Source organism: Pundamilia nyererei, unplaced genomic scaffold, assembly GCF_000239375.1.
Source record: "Pundamilia nyererei isolate P.nyererei 1_Seehausen unplaced genomic scaffold, PunNye1.0 scaffold00273, whole genome shotgun sequence".
NCBI lineage: Eukaryota > Metazoa > Chordata > Actinopteri > Cichliformes > Cichlidae > Pundamilia > Pundamilia nyererei.
In genome coordinates, this window is record NW_005187674.1 from 554622 (window position 1) to 567364 (window position 12743).

Below are 12743 nucleotides of genomic sequence, written 5' to 3' on the forward strand. Positions count from 1 at the left end.
AAAAAAAAAAATTAAAATAAAGAGGCTGAATTTCCTTTGAAAACAGTGTTAAGATTAAAGTGAAGCAGTATCACCTCAAAAAACTCAGCTTCACGGTGTAAAGTAACAGCAGGTGTTTGTGTCGAATTTCTTCTGTGGCACATAAAAATAAAATAAAAATAATAAAATAAATAAAGTCAGTGTTTGTCGTCCTCGGAGTCGATTCAAACAACCCGAAAGATTATCAGAAGAGCTGCAGATCAGCAACTTCCATCACAGTAGCAGCTCCGTTGTGATTACTTATGTGACCCCCGTCCTGTAGGGGGAGCCGGTTGTCCGTCCGAACTTTTAAATTTCAGTCCCGGAACAGCTGGAACAAACCCTGGGCCAAAATAAATAATCAATAAATAGGCAAACCAGCTGAGATAAATAACTTCCAGACGAAGGTGCCGCCAGGTTTAATGTGACAAACAGGAAACGGATCAGGAACGCGCCCAATCGGCGATCCTAAAGTCCTTAACAGTCCAGAGTCCTGACACTTCAAAGGGATTGACAGGGAAGGGAGCCGTGCTCCTCACGCAGGCCTCCCCTCTCCTCTTCCTCCTCCTCTTTGTCATTTCCTGCCTTCATCCAGGGATGCGACAGAATCTCCTCCAGAGTGGGACGATCCTCCGGCTGGAAGGACAGACACCAGCGAATCAAAGACTGGCATCCTGGTGGGAAAAACAAAAGAGAAAGGATGTGAAAAACTGGACCACATATTTAGGAGGGGGTCATGTGACCCTGAACCCCAGTCAGGAGGAAACTCCTGTTGAGAAGAACCTGATGCTCACCTTTTGACACCCGCCTGGTGAAACTGGGGCAGGCTCTGTAAATCTCCATGTCGTGCTCAAAGGGAATGTCGCCGCAGACCATGTCAAAGAGCAGAACCCCCAGAGACCAGACGGTGAGGGGGACGGCCTCGTAGCACTGCGATGCGATCCACTCAGGGGGGCTGTAGACCCGAGTTCCTAAGGACGCAGGAAGTGAGACGAGGAGGGTTACAACGTGAAACTTTTGTAGGGGGAGGTTGAGAAGAAGCTATGGGTGTAGAGTGACTGGGTACCTTGAAACTCTCTGTACGGCGTGTCCTTAAGCACCGCCCCCGACCCGAAGTCTATGATCTTGATATCCATCGTTTTCGTGTCTATCACTATGTTCTCGTCTTTGATGTCCAGGTGCACGACACCGCGGGAGTGAATGAATCGAAGCGCTTCGACCACCTGATGGAAAATCCTATCGGGAAGAACAAAGAACCAGGACGTTAGCGAAAATGTCAGTGACCTCAGCAGAACGCAGTAGCATCATTCAAAGGTGGCGGACGGGAGCGCAAACCTGAGTGCGAGGCTTTCTGACAGCGCTCCTCTCTCCGTGATGAAGTCGAACAAATCCTGGCAGTGCGGCGGCCTCTCCATCACCAGCAGGAAGCCCCGCCCCTCCACCTCGAACCAGTCCAGCATGCGGATGACCCCAGGGTGGCCTCCGTCCTCTGACAGCTGCTGCAGCAGAGCAATCTCCATCGGAACAGGATTGACCTCATCTGGCTGGGGGGAGGAAAGAGGAAGATTGATAAATTATAAAGAAATAATCTGTAGTAGTAGAAGTAGATCATGTCCTAATTTTTGTTTTTGTTTTTTAATTTCTAGTTTTTAAATGAGTCATAGCGGAAATCACAGTGACTGATACTAGTATGCAAATTAACTGACTCTGTTTTCAGGACTTTCTGAGTCACACGTTTGGGTTTTAAAATCAGAAACTCCAGCCTGGTGTTTTTGTGCCCTGAATCCTCGCCTGCAGGTGGCTTCAGGTGTTTTTTGCCTTGGTGGGGAAACCCAAATGAATTCGCAATGAATAATAATGAATAAAGAGGTGGTGGTGATAGTGGGGAAATCCTGAGGTGTCATTTACCAAACCGTGACGTTACACATTTCCCAACCACCGCCCACAGCTGCAGTTCACCTGAGCCACCGGCAGAGGGCGGAGCTAAACAATCTGAGCTTTGTTTACAGGCGTCACTCAAAACACCTCGTGCGTTTTGGTACACATTTAGTTTAAAAATAAATTATCACTCACCAGTCTGGTCCACTTTTGAACTCTGTCAACGGCAATTTGCTTAATGGCAACCTGGATGGACAAAAAAGGAGTAAAATATTAAATAAAAATCGAATTCTCGAGCAATAATAACGGAGAAAAGGCGCATCTCTTATAATGAACAAACACAGGCGGGTATTATTTACCTGTAGTCCATCGGAGAGCCTCTGGCCTGAAAACACGGAGCCGAAACCTCCGCTGCCGAGGAGAGGACCGCAGCGATACTGACTGAGGAAGGGCTCCTTCACTGAGGGCCAAAACACAAGGGTCACATCAGTGCATGGCTCACACTTACAGACCGTACATCCCCCAACAAGACAACAGAAACTCAAAATACCTTAAGATTTCTACCGTTGTACAGAAAAAACGTCACTGCGCACAATTATTTTTAATTTACAACTCTGATATCTGTCTGATATTCCAGTTTCTCAAACTAAAATAACCGAAATAATCGTTTATAATGTCGGACCAATGCACTCCAACAAATCCAGCGGGACTTAATATATAATATTTTAAAGGCACCACCTTTAACGGTTTCCCTTTTTAAATTTCAGCGTTTTTTAAACGTTTCACAGCCCCTGAGCGGGCTGTTAAAATCGCTGTTTTTTTACATGCAGTCTGGCTGCAGCGTGCAAAAGCAGCTACTGCGTTTTGGAGGCAAATTAAACCAGTTTACACGTCCTTATTTGACATGTTTAATCACACATATAACCTTTCTTGTAGTTCTCACCGTTCTTTCCTCGGACTTCTTCCTCCAAGTCGAACTCCATGGCTCTCTTATCCAGCATTTTATAAAGTGTTCCGTCTAGTTGAAGTTAATAAAAGTCCATTCTTCTGTGGGCGGAATAGCTCTTCAGATTTTTAATGATGAGTTTCCGTCTTTAACCGATTAAAGCGTTATGCTTTTAAAATCCCAGAAAAGTCAAAGAAAAAGTCCTTTAAATATATTTACTCCTGGTTAATGCGGTGGAAACGCGTTCACAGAAGAGTCAAAACCCTGGTAACCCGCTCCATCTCTGTTGACCGCCTTCGCTGCTCTACTACAGTGTTTTGTTCCTTATTTAAAGCTATCTAACGCAGCCCCGCCCACTACGCCCTCACTGTCCAATCAGCCGTGTCAATCAGCGGAGCCGTGTGCTCAATGTTTTGAACCGGCTACATTCAAGTCGCGCCTTCATGAATATTCAAATCCCGCGAGAAGAATTCGTAGAATGTGTTTCAACGAACTATCGGAGGAAGCGCGCGCTGATATCTTGACGGGAAAGAGCGGGGCGGTTTCCCCTCAGGGACACGCACGCGCGCACACACCGAAACCAGCGGTTCCTCAAAGAGTCGTTTTGTTGAGCTTCTGTCAAAGTGACGAAGTTTTGTTACCTGCTGACTGGGGTCGCGCCTCATTATAAATGCGGTATTTTTAAACGGTGAAAGCGATAATTACGAGAAGGTCAAAATAAGACAAGTGAGTGCCAAGAATCCGTCCGAGAGGACCGCAGACTGCCCCTGAACCTAATGAAGCTGCTCAGCCTGAGCTTCTTACCACAGAATCAAGTAATCCCATCATTTAACTGACGTCAGATTTTTAAAAAGTTTTAAACTTTCCCCCAGCACGAAGCTAAAACCTTTCTTAGACTTTAAACCATCCTGCAGGGCTTTTTACAAATTAATTTGGCGTTTACAGGAACATACAAACTGTCACATTTAAATAAAAAACGCTGCCTGCGCCTCTTTTAAAAGCTTAAAACACCTTTGCTGCTGATAGTGCTCATGCTCTTATGCTTATTAAGTTTATTACTATTATTATTATTATTATAAGTGCTGTGTGTTTGTCTAAGTGCTGTAAATACAGCTGATTTATTGTTTTAATCCGTTTTCTTTGGACTAAAAGAGAACAACTTTTTTTATTGGTTCAATTACCTGTAAAGGGGGGGGGGGGGGTAAAAGTAAACACAGAAAGCATTGAGAAGTTAGTAATTTTAAAGCAGTAGCATGCATGTTTACAACCACCAGTCAAATTTAATAAAAGCTACTGAAAGCTTTGCCTCAAATAAAAAGTTTTGCTGTTCTTCCATATCTGACCTTTCTTTGAGTACCGTCTCATTCTCTGGCTAACTGGTGAAAATGGATCATAATGGATCACAGGACTGTAAGAAGGACAAAGCAGATTTTACTCCACTGCTAATGCAGAAAAAGATTTCATCCAAGTCGTGATCTGATGAATTTGTTCACAAACCTCAGTTTCACTAGTAATACTTTGTGGCCCTCATCAGAGGATGAGTACTCAGCACTGTAGTTACATGATGGCCGAGCTCTAACACCAGTCCATGGCAGCTTGCTTCCGCCACTGATTTTTATTTTTTGCCATCTATAACTTAAAATTTCGAGTTAATTTCTCAAAATGCTGACTGACACCCCCCCCAACTTTCTCATGTTTCTGAGGTGCTAAAAAGCAAACAGAAGCAACTGCTCTTAAACATCAATGATTCATATTCTTACTGGAACTCATTGTTTCATTTGTAAATCAGAGAGGAACACAGAGGTCAGAGAGAAAGCTGCATTAGTTAATCACACTAATATAGTGTTGGCTTTTTGTTGGTTTAACTTTGTGTTTGTGAGACAAGGTTAACTGTTGTTTCTCTTTTCTGAACTGATGCTTCCTGTCATATTTCAGTCCAGAACAAAAGGAACGGGTTTGTGTCAGAAGTTAGTGAGGGTGACCTCTACCTACACGACTTAATACAGCTACAATTGGAAAAACCCAGAACTTCATCAAACCACGTCTTTGTTGATATACAAGTCATGTGTCAAAACTGTAGGCAACGTCATCAAGTGTCTTCTTTACAGGGTAAAGAGTAAATTTAGGTCCATCGCAGAATCATTAAACCACAACTTCTCATCTGGATTCAAACTTGTGATATCTTTCCACTCTTTCGGTATATTACCCTGTCTCTCGTTCTGGTGTTTTTATACGTATAATAGAATGACCTCCATCACTTAGGCTACGTTCACTCTGCAGGTCTTAGTGCTCTATTCCGATTTTTTGATCAAAACTGATTTTTTTCTCTGCTTCTTCACACTACAAATAAAATGTGACAGCAAACGCGCTCTAGTGTGAACCCTCAAACCGGCCCGCATGCGCAAAAGAAGACGTCCCACACAACGCGCTCTGTTTAGACCCAGACCAAACAGCATTGTATGACTGATGACCCTTAATATAAAGACTTGTTTCGGACGTTACGTTTTTGCTTTAAGTTATAAAGTTATTTCGTTATTTACATATGGCCTAATAGTTATCCTTATTGCTGTTTTAGAGGAGCGGTGCTTCAAAGGATAGTTGCAATTTCTGTCAGAATCTGCAGATTATACAGTACAAAGAAAATGTTCGCATTTCTCCAACGTTGTCTTCCCAACACTTTCACTGGATGGCCAGGAAGTGTTCGCGATGTCTTCTCGGGCGCTGATAATTGGTGTCTGTCTTGTGTCGGTGACGTAAAAGACGGATTTAATGCGACATGACTATTCAAACAGCAGTCGCTTTCTAAAACATCGGATATGTATCGGATTCAGTACCACATACGAAACTGACCCAGATCAGATTTGAAAATATCGGATTTGTGCCGTTCACACTGTCACACCATGATCGGATATGGGTCGCATAGGGTCAAAAAAGTCAGATTTGATGCGCTTTCGCCTGCAGTGTGAACGTAGCCTTTGGCTACACTTTAGTGAAAAGGAGAAGGAAAAGAAAAAAGAAACCACATTTTTTCAGAAACATTTTCCTCTTTTTATTCCAAGAAAAAGTTTTTTCATCCCAAACGAGAAAATAAAATAAAACAAACTTATATTATTAATAATAACAACAGTAATCAATCATTAAGAGGATAAGTATGACAATTCTCTCTATTTTTCTCTGTTTTTTTTGTTGTTTTTTTTACGCTTTTCTCTATGATGATATTGGTCGTGGTCAATTAAACATGCAGCTAAATAAGTCCGATGATGATGATGAAGGTAGAGGAGGAAGAGGAGAAAGACAAAAAGAGGAATGGGTTGTGGGGGGATGTTACAGGCCGTGAAGCTGGGGGCGCTTTTTCTGTTTTAGAAAGTAAATGTGTCGACATAAAATGGCCGCCAGTAGCGGTGGAGGGTTGGTTTGGCTTTTTACAGCCAAGCTAAGCTTAGCTAGCATTAAAACATAATAAGACTTTTTTGTGTGATAGCTTGCTCGCTAAAGACTTTGGGTAACTTAGCCTAAACACAATGATTATGGGACTAGCAATCTTCACGCAAAACAACTGCCAGAAGGAAAAATTACTACTTTGCTACTGATTGCTAAGCTAACAGCGACTCCGTTTATTAGCAGCGCTGCTAATGACCTAGCCTTAAAACAGTAAGACTTCAAGTGATAGCCTGCTCACGGACGAGCATGCTAACTTAACCTTAACATTGTTAAATATTTCCAATCCTGATTAGCATGATCAAGTTTTAAAATGCAGTCATTCCCTGACGCAGAATGGCTACCAGCATGAGTAACAAAAGGGCCAAAGAAACAATTCTAACTAGCATAACGTGTGCTACGATAAGTGGGGAGGGAAAAAAAAGCTAACAAACACACCTTCTTTAATTAAGCTAACTGTAAATATAGCTTGTTAGTGGTGTAAGACTTCAGGTAATTGCGTTAGCCTCCAGGACCCTGACGCACAAACAACCAACTGGCCGCCATTTTTTTCCCCCCACTTCTGATTAGCGTTCTTCATTCAAACCAATGATGATGTTAGCTGCAGAGCTAACGGCCTGATTTCAAAAAGTAGAAATGTACCGATTGCAAAATTCTGGGCCAATGTTTACAAGTACAATTTGTCCTACAGCTGATACTGATACCAATGTTTGTTTATTTAAGTTTTTTATTAATTATTTTATTTTATTTATGCAAAGGAACCTTCATTGTATAAAAACAACAAAAAACTCACTGAATCAAAACTTAAAGTCTTTCAGCTCTTCATATCACTACTTTTTATACATTTAGCCCGGACGAAACTGAAGTGAAACAAATGCGCAAACGTCTGCCGCTGTCGTCGCTGAAAGCCGTCAAACGGCAGTCAGTAAGGTCGGCAGCAGGCGATGCAGATCTCCCGCCAATATTTCAGTACATCCCTAAACACGAGGATTAAAATTCAAAGCTGCCCAGAACGATGTTTAAATGTCAAAAAGTACAAATTACAGCTGACGCCGAGTCAGCGTTAAGACCGAGCTCCGTCCGAGTGGTAACCAGGAAACGAAAAGACAGAAAAAAAAAAAAAGAGGCAAGGAAGAGGAAGTGAGATGGGAAGCAGGGAAGAGAGTCGACGGAGTGGAAACAGAGAGATATGAGCCGATGAGGAACCAAAAAAAAAAAAAAGTGCATCATTGTTGGATGTTTTATTTTTTCCCTGGTGGAGCTCCTTCAGTGGGTCAGAGGTGAAGTGGGGGAGGGGCAGGAGAGTAATGGTGGGGTTGGGATGCTGGGGTTGAAGGGTCATTGTTGTTGTGTGTGCGCGTTTTTTTGTTTTGTTTTGTGCGTATTGGGCCAGTTATCAGCTGCTGTCGGGTGATGGCTCTCTCTCTCGATGCATGGCGGCGCTCTGGTGCTTGATTTTGTCCAGGTACTCCTGCTGAGACACCGCCAGCACCGACGCCAGGATCTCGTCGTCCTCCCAGTCTGTCAGGCCTGAAACACAAACACACAAAACATATGAGAACTTTAAATACACAGACCTGCTCTGCTCACATCCACCTCTGCAGTTCAGATCAAAACTCTCACACTCTGAAACAAACCTTACTTCATTTGCTAGCTTCAGGAAGCCAGCTGAGGGGCAGTACTTTTTTGTTTGTGACAGTACTCACAGCAGTCTGAAGCACTTTGGGGTTCTTTTAGCGCGCAAGGTTTAATTTATGATGGTGACAGTTAATATGAACACCCCAGATATTATCTGCAACATGATCTGCTCGTTAAGTCTGACATCATTTGCCTTTTTCATGTGCAGATGCTCCTTCAGGTCCCAATGCAAACAAAGACAGAGTTGAGAGTTAAAGACAGTCCAAATTATTTCCAGCAAAATTAACAGTGTGGCTGTTCTCCCAGGTGTTATAATAAGCTTTCATGTTTAGCCATACACGATGTTAGACTTGGTATGGGGTCAAAATGTTCTCAGTAAAAGTTGAAATGCTCATCGTGTCATTTGGTGACATGGCAGGAGGAACGCGATGAAAACTGACCAAACGTCTCTGCAGTGTGAGCCCATGGGCTGTCCTCTACATCAGCGGTCCCCAAACCCCGGGCCACAGACCGGTACCAGTCCATGCGTTGTTTGGTACCGGGCCGCGAGAGTTGTGGCTCGGGTGTGAAATTTATGGTTTTCAGTGTTTTTGTTGTTAACTCTGTTTCCCTGGGCCTTTTCCCGTGTTGTAGTTGTGTCTTATTTTGAAAGACATTTTTAGGCGTTACCATAGCAACCAGAGAGCATTAAGGGGCAGAGAGGAGAATGTTACTCTCAATGTTGTTGGTGCATTTCAGGAGGACGCTGCTAATAATAAACACACTTACACAGTGAATTCGTGTTTATTATATATTTACAGAATACCACCGTTTTTGTCTTGGTCGTATCATTTTATTTTGTTGTATTTATCCGTGACACCTTAATGGACGGTCCGTGGCGCAAAAGAGGTTGGGGACTGCTGCTCTACATCATAAGTTTGAAAAATCATATCTTAAACACCCGCTGAGCGTGAACGGTGTTAATAAAAAGCCAGAGACATTGACAACGACACCTGAATAGGTTTCGGGTGCTCGGGTCTGTTCAAGCCTCAAAACCAAAGGGACAAAGCAGGGCACCGTGTCAAAAAAGACAAGAGGCTCTTTCAAAAATTAAAAAATTAAAAAGCAGATGAGGTCACGGTTAAAGAAGCTCGGGTCGTCATAAGTTTGTCAAAATTGAATTAAAGCTCAATTAACAAACAGCTGAATTAATCAACGCCTAAAGTGACAGACCTGTGGCTGCTGAGCCACAAAAGAAATGAAAAATCCCCTCAGGTTTGGTGTGAAAGTGTCAGAAAGGAGGAGGTGATGCAGAGCAACAAACAGTGACATTAACAAAAATGCCTAAAATAATGAAGCACGATTCCCTGAATGGTATCGGTTACTATAAGGATAAGCTGGGCACTGAGCGCTGGCCTCAGATGTGACGTCCTGCAGTGGTTTTTTTATGAGGAAATCAGTTTGAAGACTACATATGGACACTAAAAACAACTTAATGCTATTTACCTAAATGACTGAGCTCAACACAGTGAAAGTGTCATTCGCCCTCATTTAAAGTTGTGTTAGTCTCACAGTGTGTCTGTAGCTTCTGGTCAGATGGAGACAAAGATCGTCCAGTCAGAGTTTCTGCTTTATTTTTGGGGAGTGGGGCTCAGTCTCTGTCTATCCATCTTTTGGTGATAAGCTAATTATCACGTGTCAGGAAGCTTTTGATGCACAAACAGTTTGTTATCAGCTCTGACAAAAGCTGAATAGTTCCCAGTTAATCAAGCCGGGGTCTGGCTGTCTATCAGCTGTGAACGGTGAACAGTCTATTGTGAAAATTCAGGGAGAGTGATAGTTGTTAAACAGATTTACAGGAAATGATTATAATGCTTATACTTTGAGTAGTTTGATGCTGGTAGAAAAACTACTCCTGCAGAGAGGGTTTCAACTTTGTCTTTTTCTTTTCTGATAATCAGAGCAAACGTAATGAGGTTTTAAATATCTCCCCGAGTTTGCAGGAACAACAGCCAACAACAGTAACGAGAGTCAGCAAGTCCCGAGAGGTGATGGAAAAGCGAATACGACCAACTACGATCGGGACGTCTCGCGCCTGCAGAACGACCATCTGGTCCATCTCTGCTGGACAAATCCAGGCATGTGTTGCTTGTACTTTGCGGCGATTTGAGTGCTGCTGTTACAGAGCACTTTGTTATTTCTATCTTTGCAGTTGTGACTTCTTTTGCTGCGGTTGCATTAATCTGGCATTTGCCATAAACACAAACAAATATCTTTCAAACGATAACGCACACCGCTATCCATCTAGCTCCACCGGGATGTGTCAAAACTTTAAACTTTAAAAAACAAACAAGTTCAGAACCACTGAAAACGAAGCTCCTAAAGCTGTGAGCGTGTCAGGAAACCTGGAGGAGGTGACACAGAAGCACAGCAGAGGGCAGTGAGATTTTACACAAAAACAAAGATTTACTTTATTTTTATGACTAATCGCTTGGGAATTTTATCTGACCAATTAAAGATGAGCATGCGGCAGTAAACATGTGGTCAGTGAAACCTGCTGTTGATCGGAGTCTCAAATGAACACAAGACACCAAAATTTGTTCATGTAATTTCACCAATTTACATGCAGCAGTTTTATTTCAGCGCAGTGAGTCCGAACTTTCTCTCCTCTGCTCTTGGTTACACTCTCAAGGAGAAACTGATCAAACGATGACAATGACTCTCAAGTGTTGATTAACTAATTTTAGGAGTGGTCCCTCGCTGCCTGGCCATCTAGTTTAAACTCATTAACATGTGTTAGGAAGCTTTTGATAAACAGAACATGCTAATAAGCATATTTAAAGCTGAACTACTCAGGGAAATACTTGCATTCATTTATCTCCCCTGCTCTCAGTTACATTGTTCATCATGTAAAGCTGAGGAGAAAATGGTCAAACAAAGACACCACTCAAGTTTCTGTCAGTTGAGCTGCTTCTGGGAGGGTCACGGTCTGCCCATCTTTAGTTTAAACTCATTAACACATGTTTGGAAGCTTGTGATGAACTTACAAATAAGCTAATGATCAACTCTAGTAAAAGGCGAATAGGTCGAGTTTAATCAAGCCCGATATCAGGATTTCTTATGTACTTAATTTATATTAGCACAGTGTGTATCTTTCCCCATTGATAGCTGCTCTGCTATCAGGTGGAGTTTGTTTTATTCAAGAACCAGAAACAAAACCACTCAAGTTTCTGCCACTTTGACTGCTTCTGGAAGGAAATTGTAACTTTTCTTCCTCTTTGGCTTTTGACAGCACTTATTGGCACCAGTTGAAGCTAACTGATTACATTACCATAAGTTCAATACAAGGTGAGAGGGTGACTTTCTCTGAGATTTGTTTTTGAAAAGACATCGTTCATTGAACGATCTGCCTGAGGACTCTGTCTCACCTGTGTGTCTGAGCCTTACAGGAGGTGGATAACTCTGTGACCCCCCTCTCAGCCACAGCCACCAGGTCAGACAACTCTTCTGCCCCAAACTCATGCATCTTTTAGAATTAGGGGCGAGGCCACTTTAGGTGCGAAGTAGATGCTCCTTCCTAAATGCTAAAGTTTGCTTTCACCAATTGAAATAACTGAACTGTCACCATATTTGTGTTGCTGGTGTCTTTGAGAGCATTTTTAATGAAACTAACTGATAAAAAAATCTCATCTGCGGTGTGGTTAACTGTGCTAACATAACATCAAAGACATCTGTGCTTCACTTTAGCCGAATGGAGTTTTATTATGTTATTAGTCAGTTACATAACATTAATTAGCAGGAATCTATGTCCTTTAATTGCAGCTTGCAAGTTCAAGTTAGCTGATAACACTTCACCCTCTCATCTAAATGTTTCACTCATGGCTCCAAAAACCATCATGACACTAACCAAAGCGCTTCAAATAAGTAATAACAGTGTCTACATACATGTTGACACAAACATGGTTTTGGGAACTATCGGGACCCGACTAAAAGAAACAGGAACCAGTGGCCCGTACATATATGACAGGAGATGAGGTTAATGTGTTGCACTTGTAAGTAGTGTGCACCATGAATGCAGTATGTTCCACTTTACAAAGGCTCGGTGACTAACATCTGAAATCACGGCTCACCAACCGCTGAACTGTGTGTTAGGTAGATGGAGTGAATGACTCAGCAAAGCGGTCCTGATATTACTTTACGGTCTTCTTGTTTTAAACTGCTGGCGTACAGATTTCGCAGCGCTGAGTGGACGCCACTTCACCGCGATGACAGAAACGCGTCGTTGTCTTTTTAGTTTAACTAACAGTCAAAGCAGGATCAGGGGAGACTCAGATACTCATGACACAGTTATTATAACAATACCTCACTCATGATACGATATTATTGCAATTTTTAACATTTTGCAACACGGTGACTTTTTAAATAACAATGCTGCAATTTCCCACCCTTTTTCAAACAACGTCCTCAAAGTTCAGTTTTGTTCATATCCGTTTTATCCTGATTAAGCTATTATTATACTGTAAAATAAGACTGAAGCATAACAAAAGCCGTCATTAAAAACTTGCCATAAATGAGACGATCTGTAATTGAATGGGGTCAAATTGGCAATTACATGCAGTGTGTTTCTGCATGTAATTGCCAATTTGATATGAGACACACAGAGAGACATCCTGATGAGTTAAATATCATCTTGTACTTTGATAAACACTCCAGAATTCAGCTTTGTGCGTTAAACGTGATAACACTGTTACACATACAGCAACAACAACAAAACTGTGTGTTTTTTCATAGCAACAACAGCATGTACGTCCTCAGATAACCTCACACACACACACACACACACACA

At 42.2% G+C, this 12743-nt stretch overlaps 2 protein-coding genes across 3 annotated transcripts in view; both read right to left on the reverse strand.

Annotated features, from left to right (window-relative positions):
* Positions 1–400: 400 nt before the first annotated feature.
* Positions 401–3386, reverse strand: pim2 (Pim-2 proto-oncogene, serine/threonine kinase). Its single transcript, XM_005750413.2, has 7 exons — positions 2840–3386; positions 2256–2356; positions 2092–2142; positions 1354–1562; positions 1085–1254; positions 813–989; positions 401–692 (listed from the first exon to the last, which is right to left on the reverse strand). Exons 1-7 carry the CDS (start codon positions 2895–2897, stop codon positions 520–522), a joined length of 939 nt encoding a protein of 312 aa, XP_005750470.1. The 5' UTR covers positions 2898–3386; the 3' UTR covers positions 401–519.
* A 4116-nt stretch (positions 3387–7502) lies between these two features.
* The window catches only part of otud5a (OTU deubiquitinase 5a), a 36381-nt gene continuing 31140 nt past the window's right edge, over positions 7503–12743 (reverse strand). For both annotated transcript variants that reach the window (XM_013915224.1, XM_013915223.1), the window contains exon 9: positions 7503–7810. In XM_013915224.1, the coding sequence (XP_013770678.1) occupies positions 7677–7810 (134 nt within the window). In that variant the 3' untranslated portion in view covers positions 7503–7676. The remainder of the gene's footprint in view (positions 7811–12743) is intronic.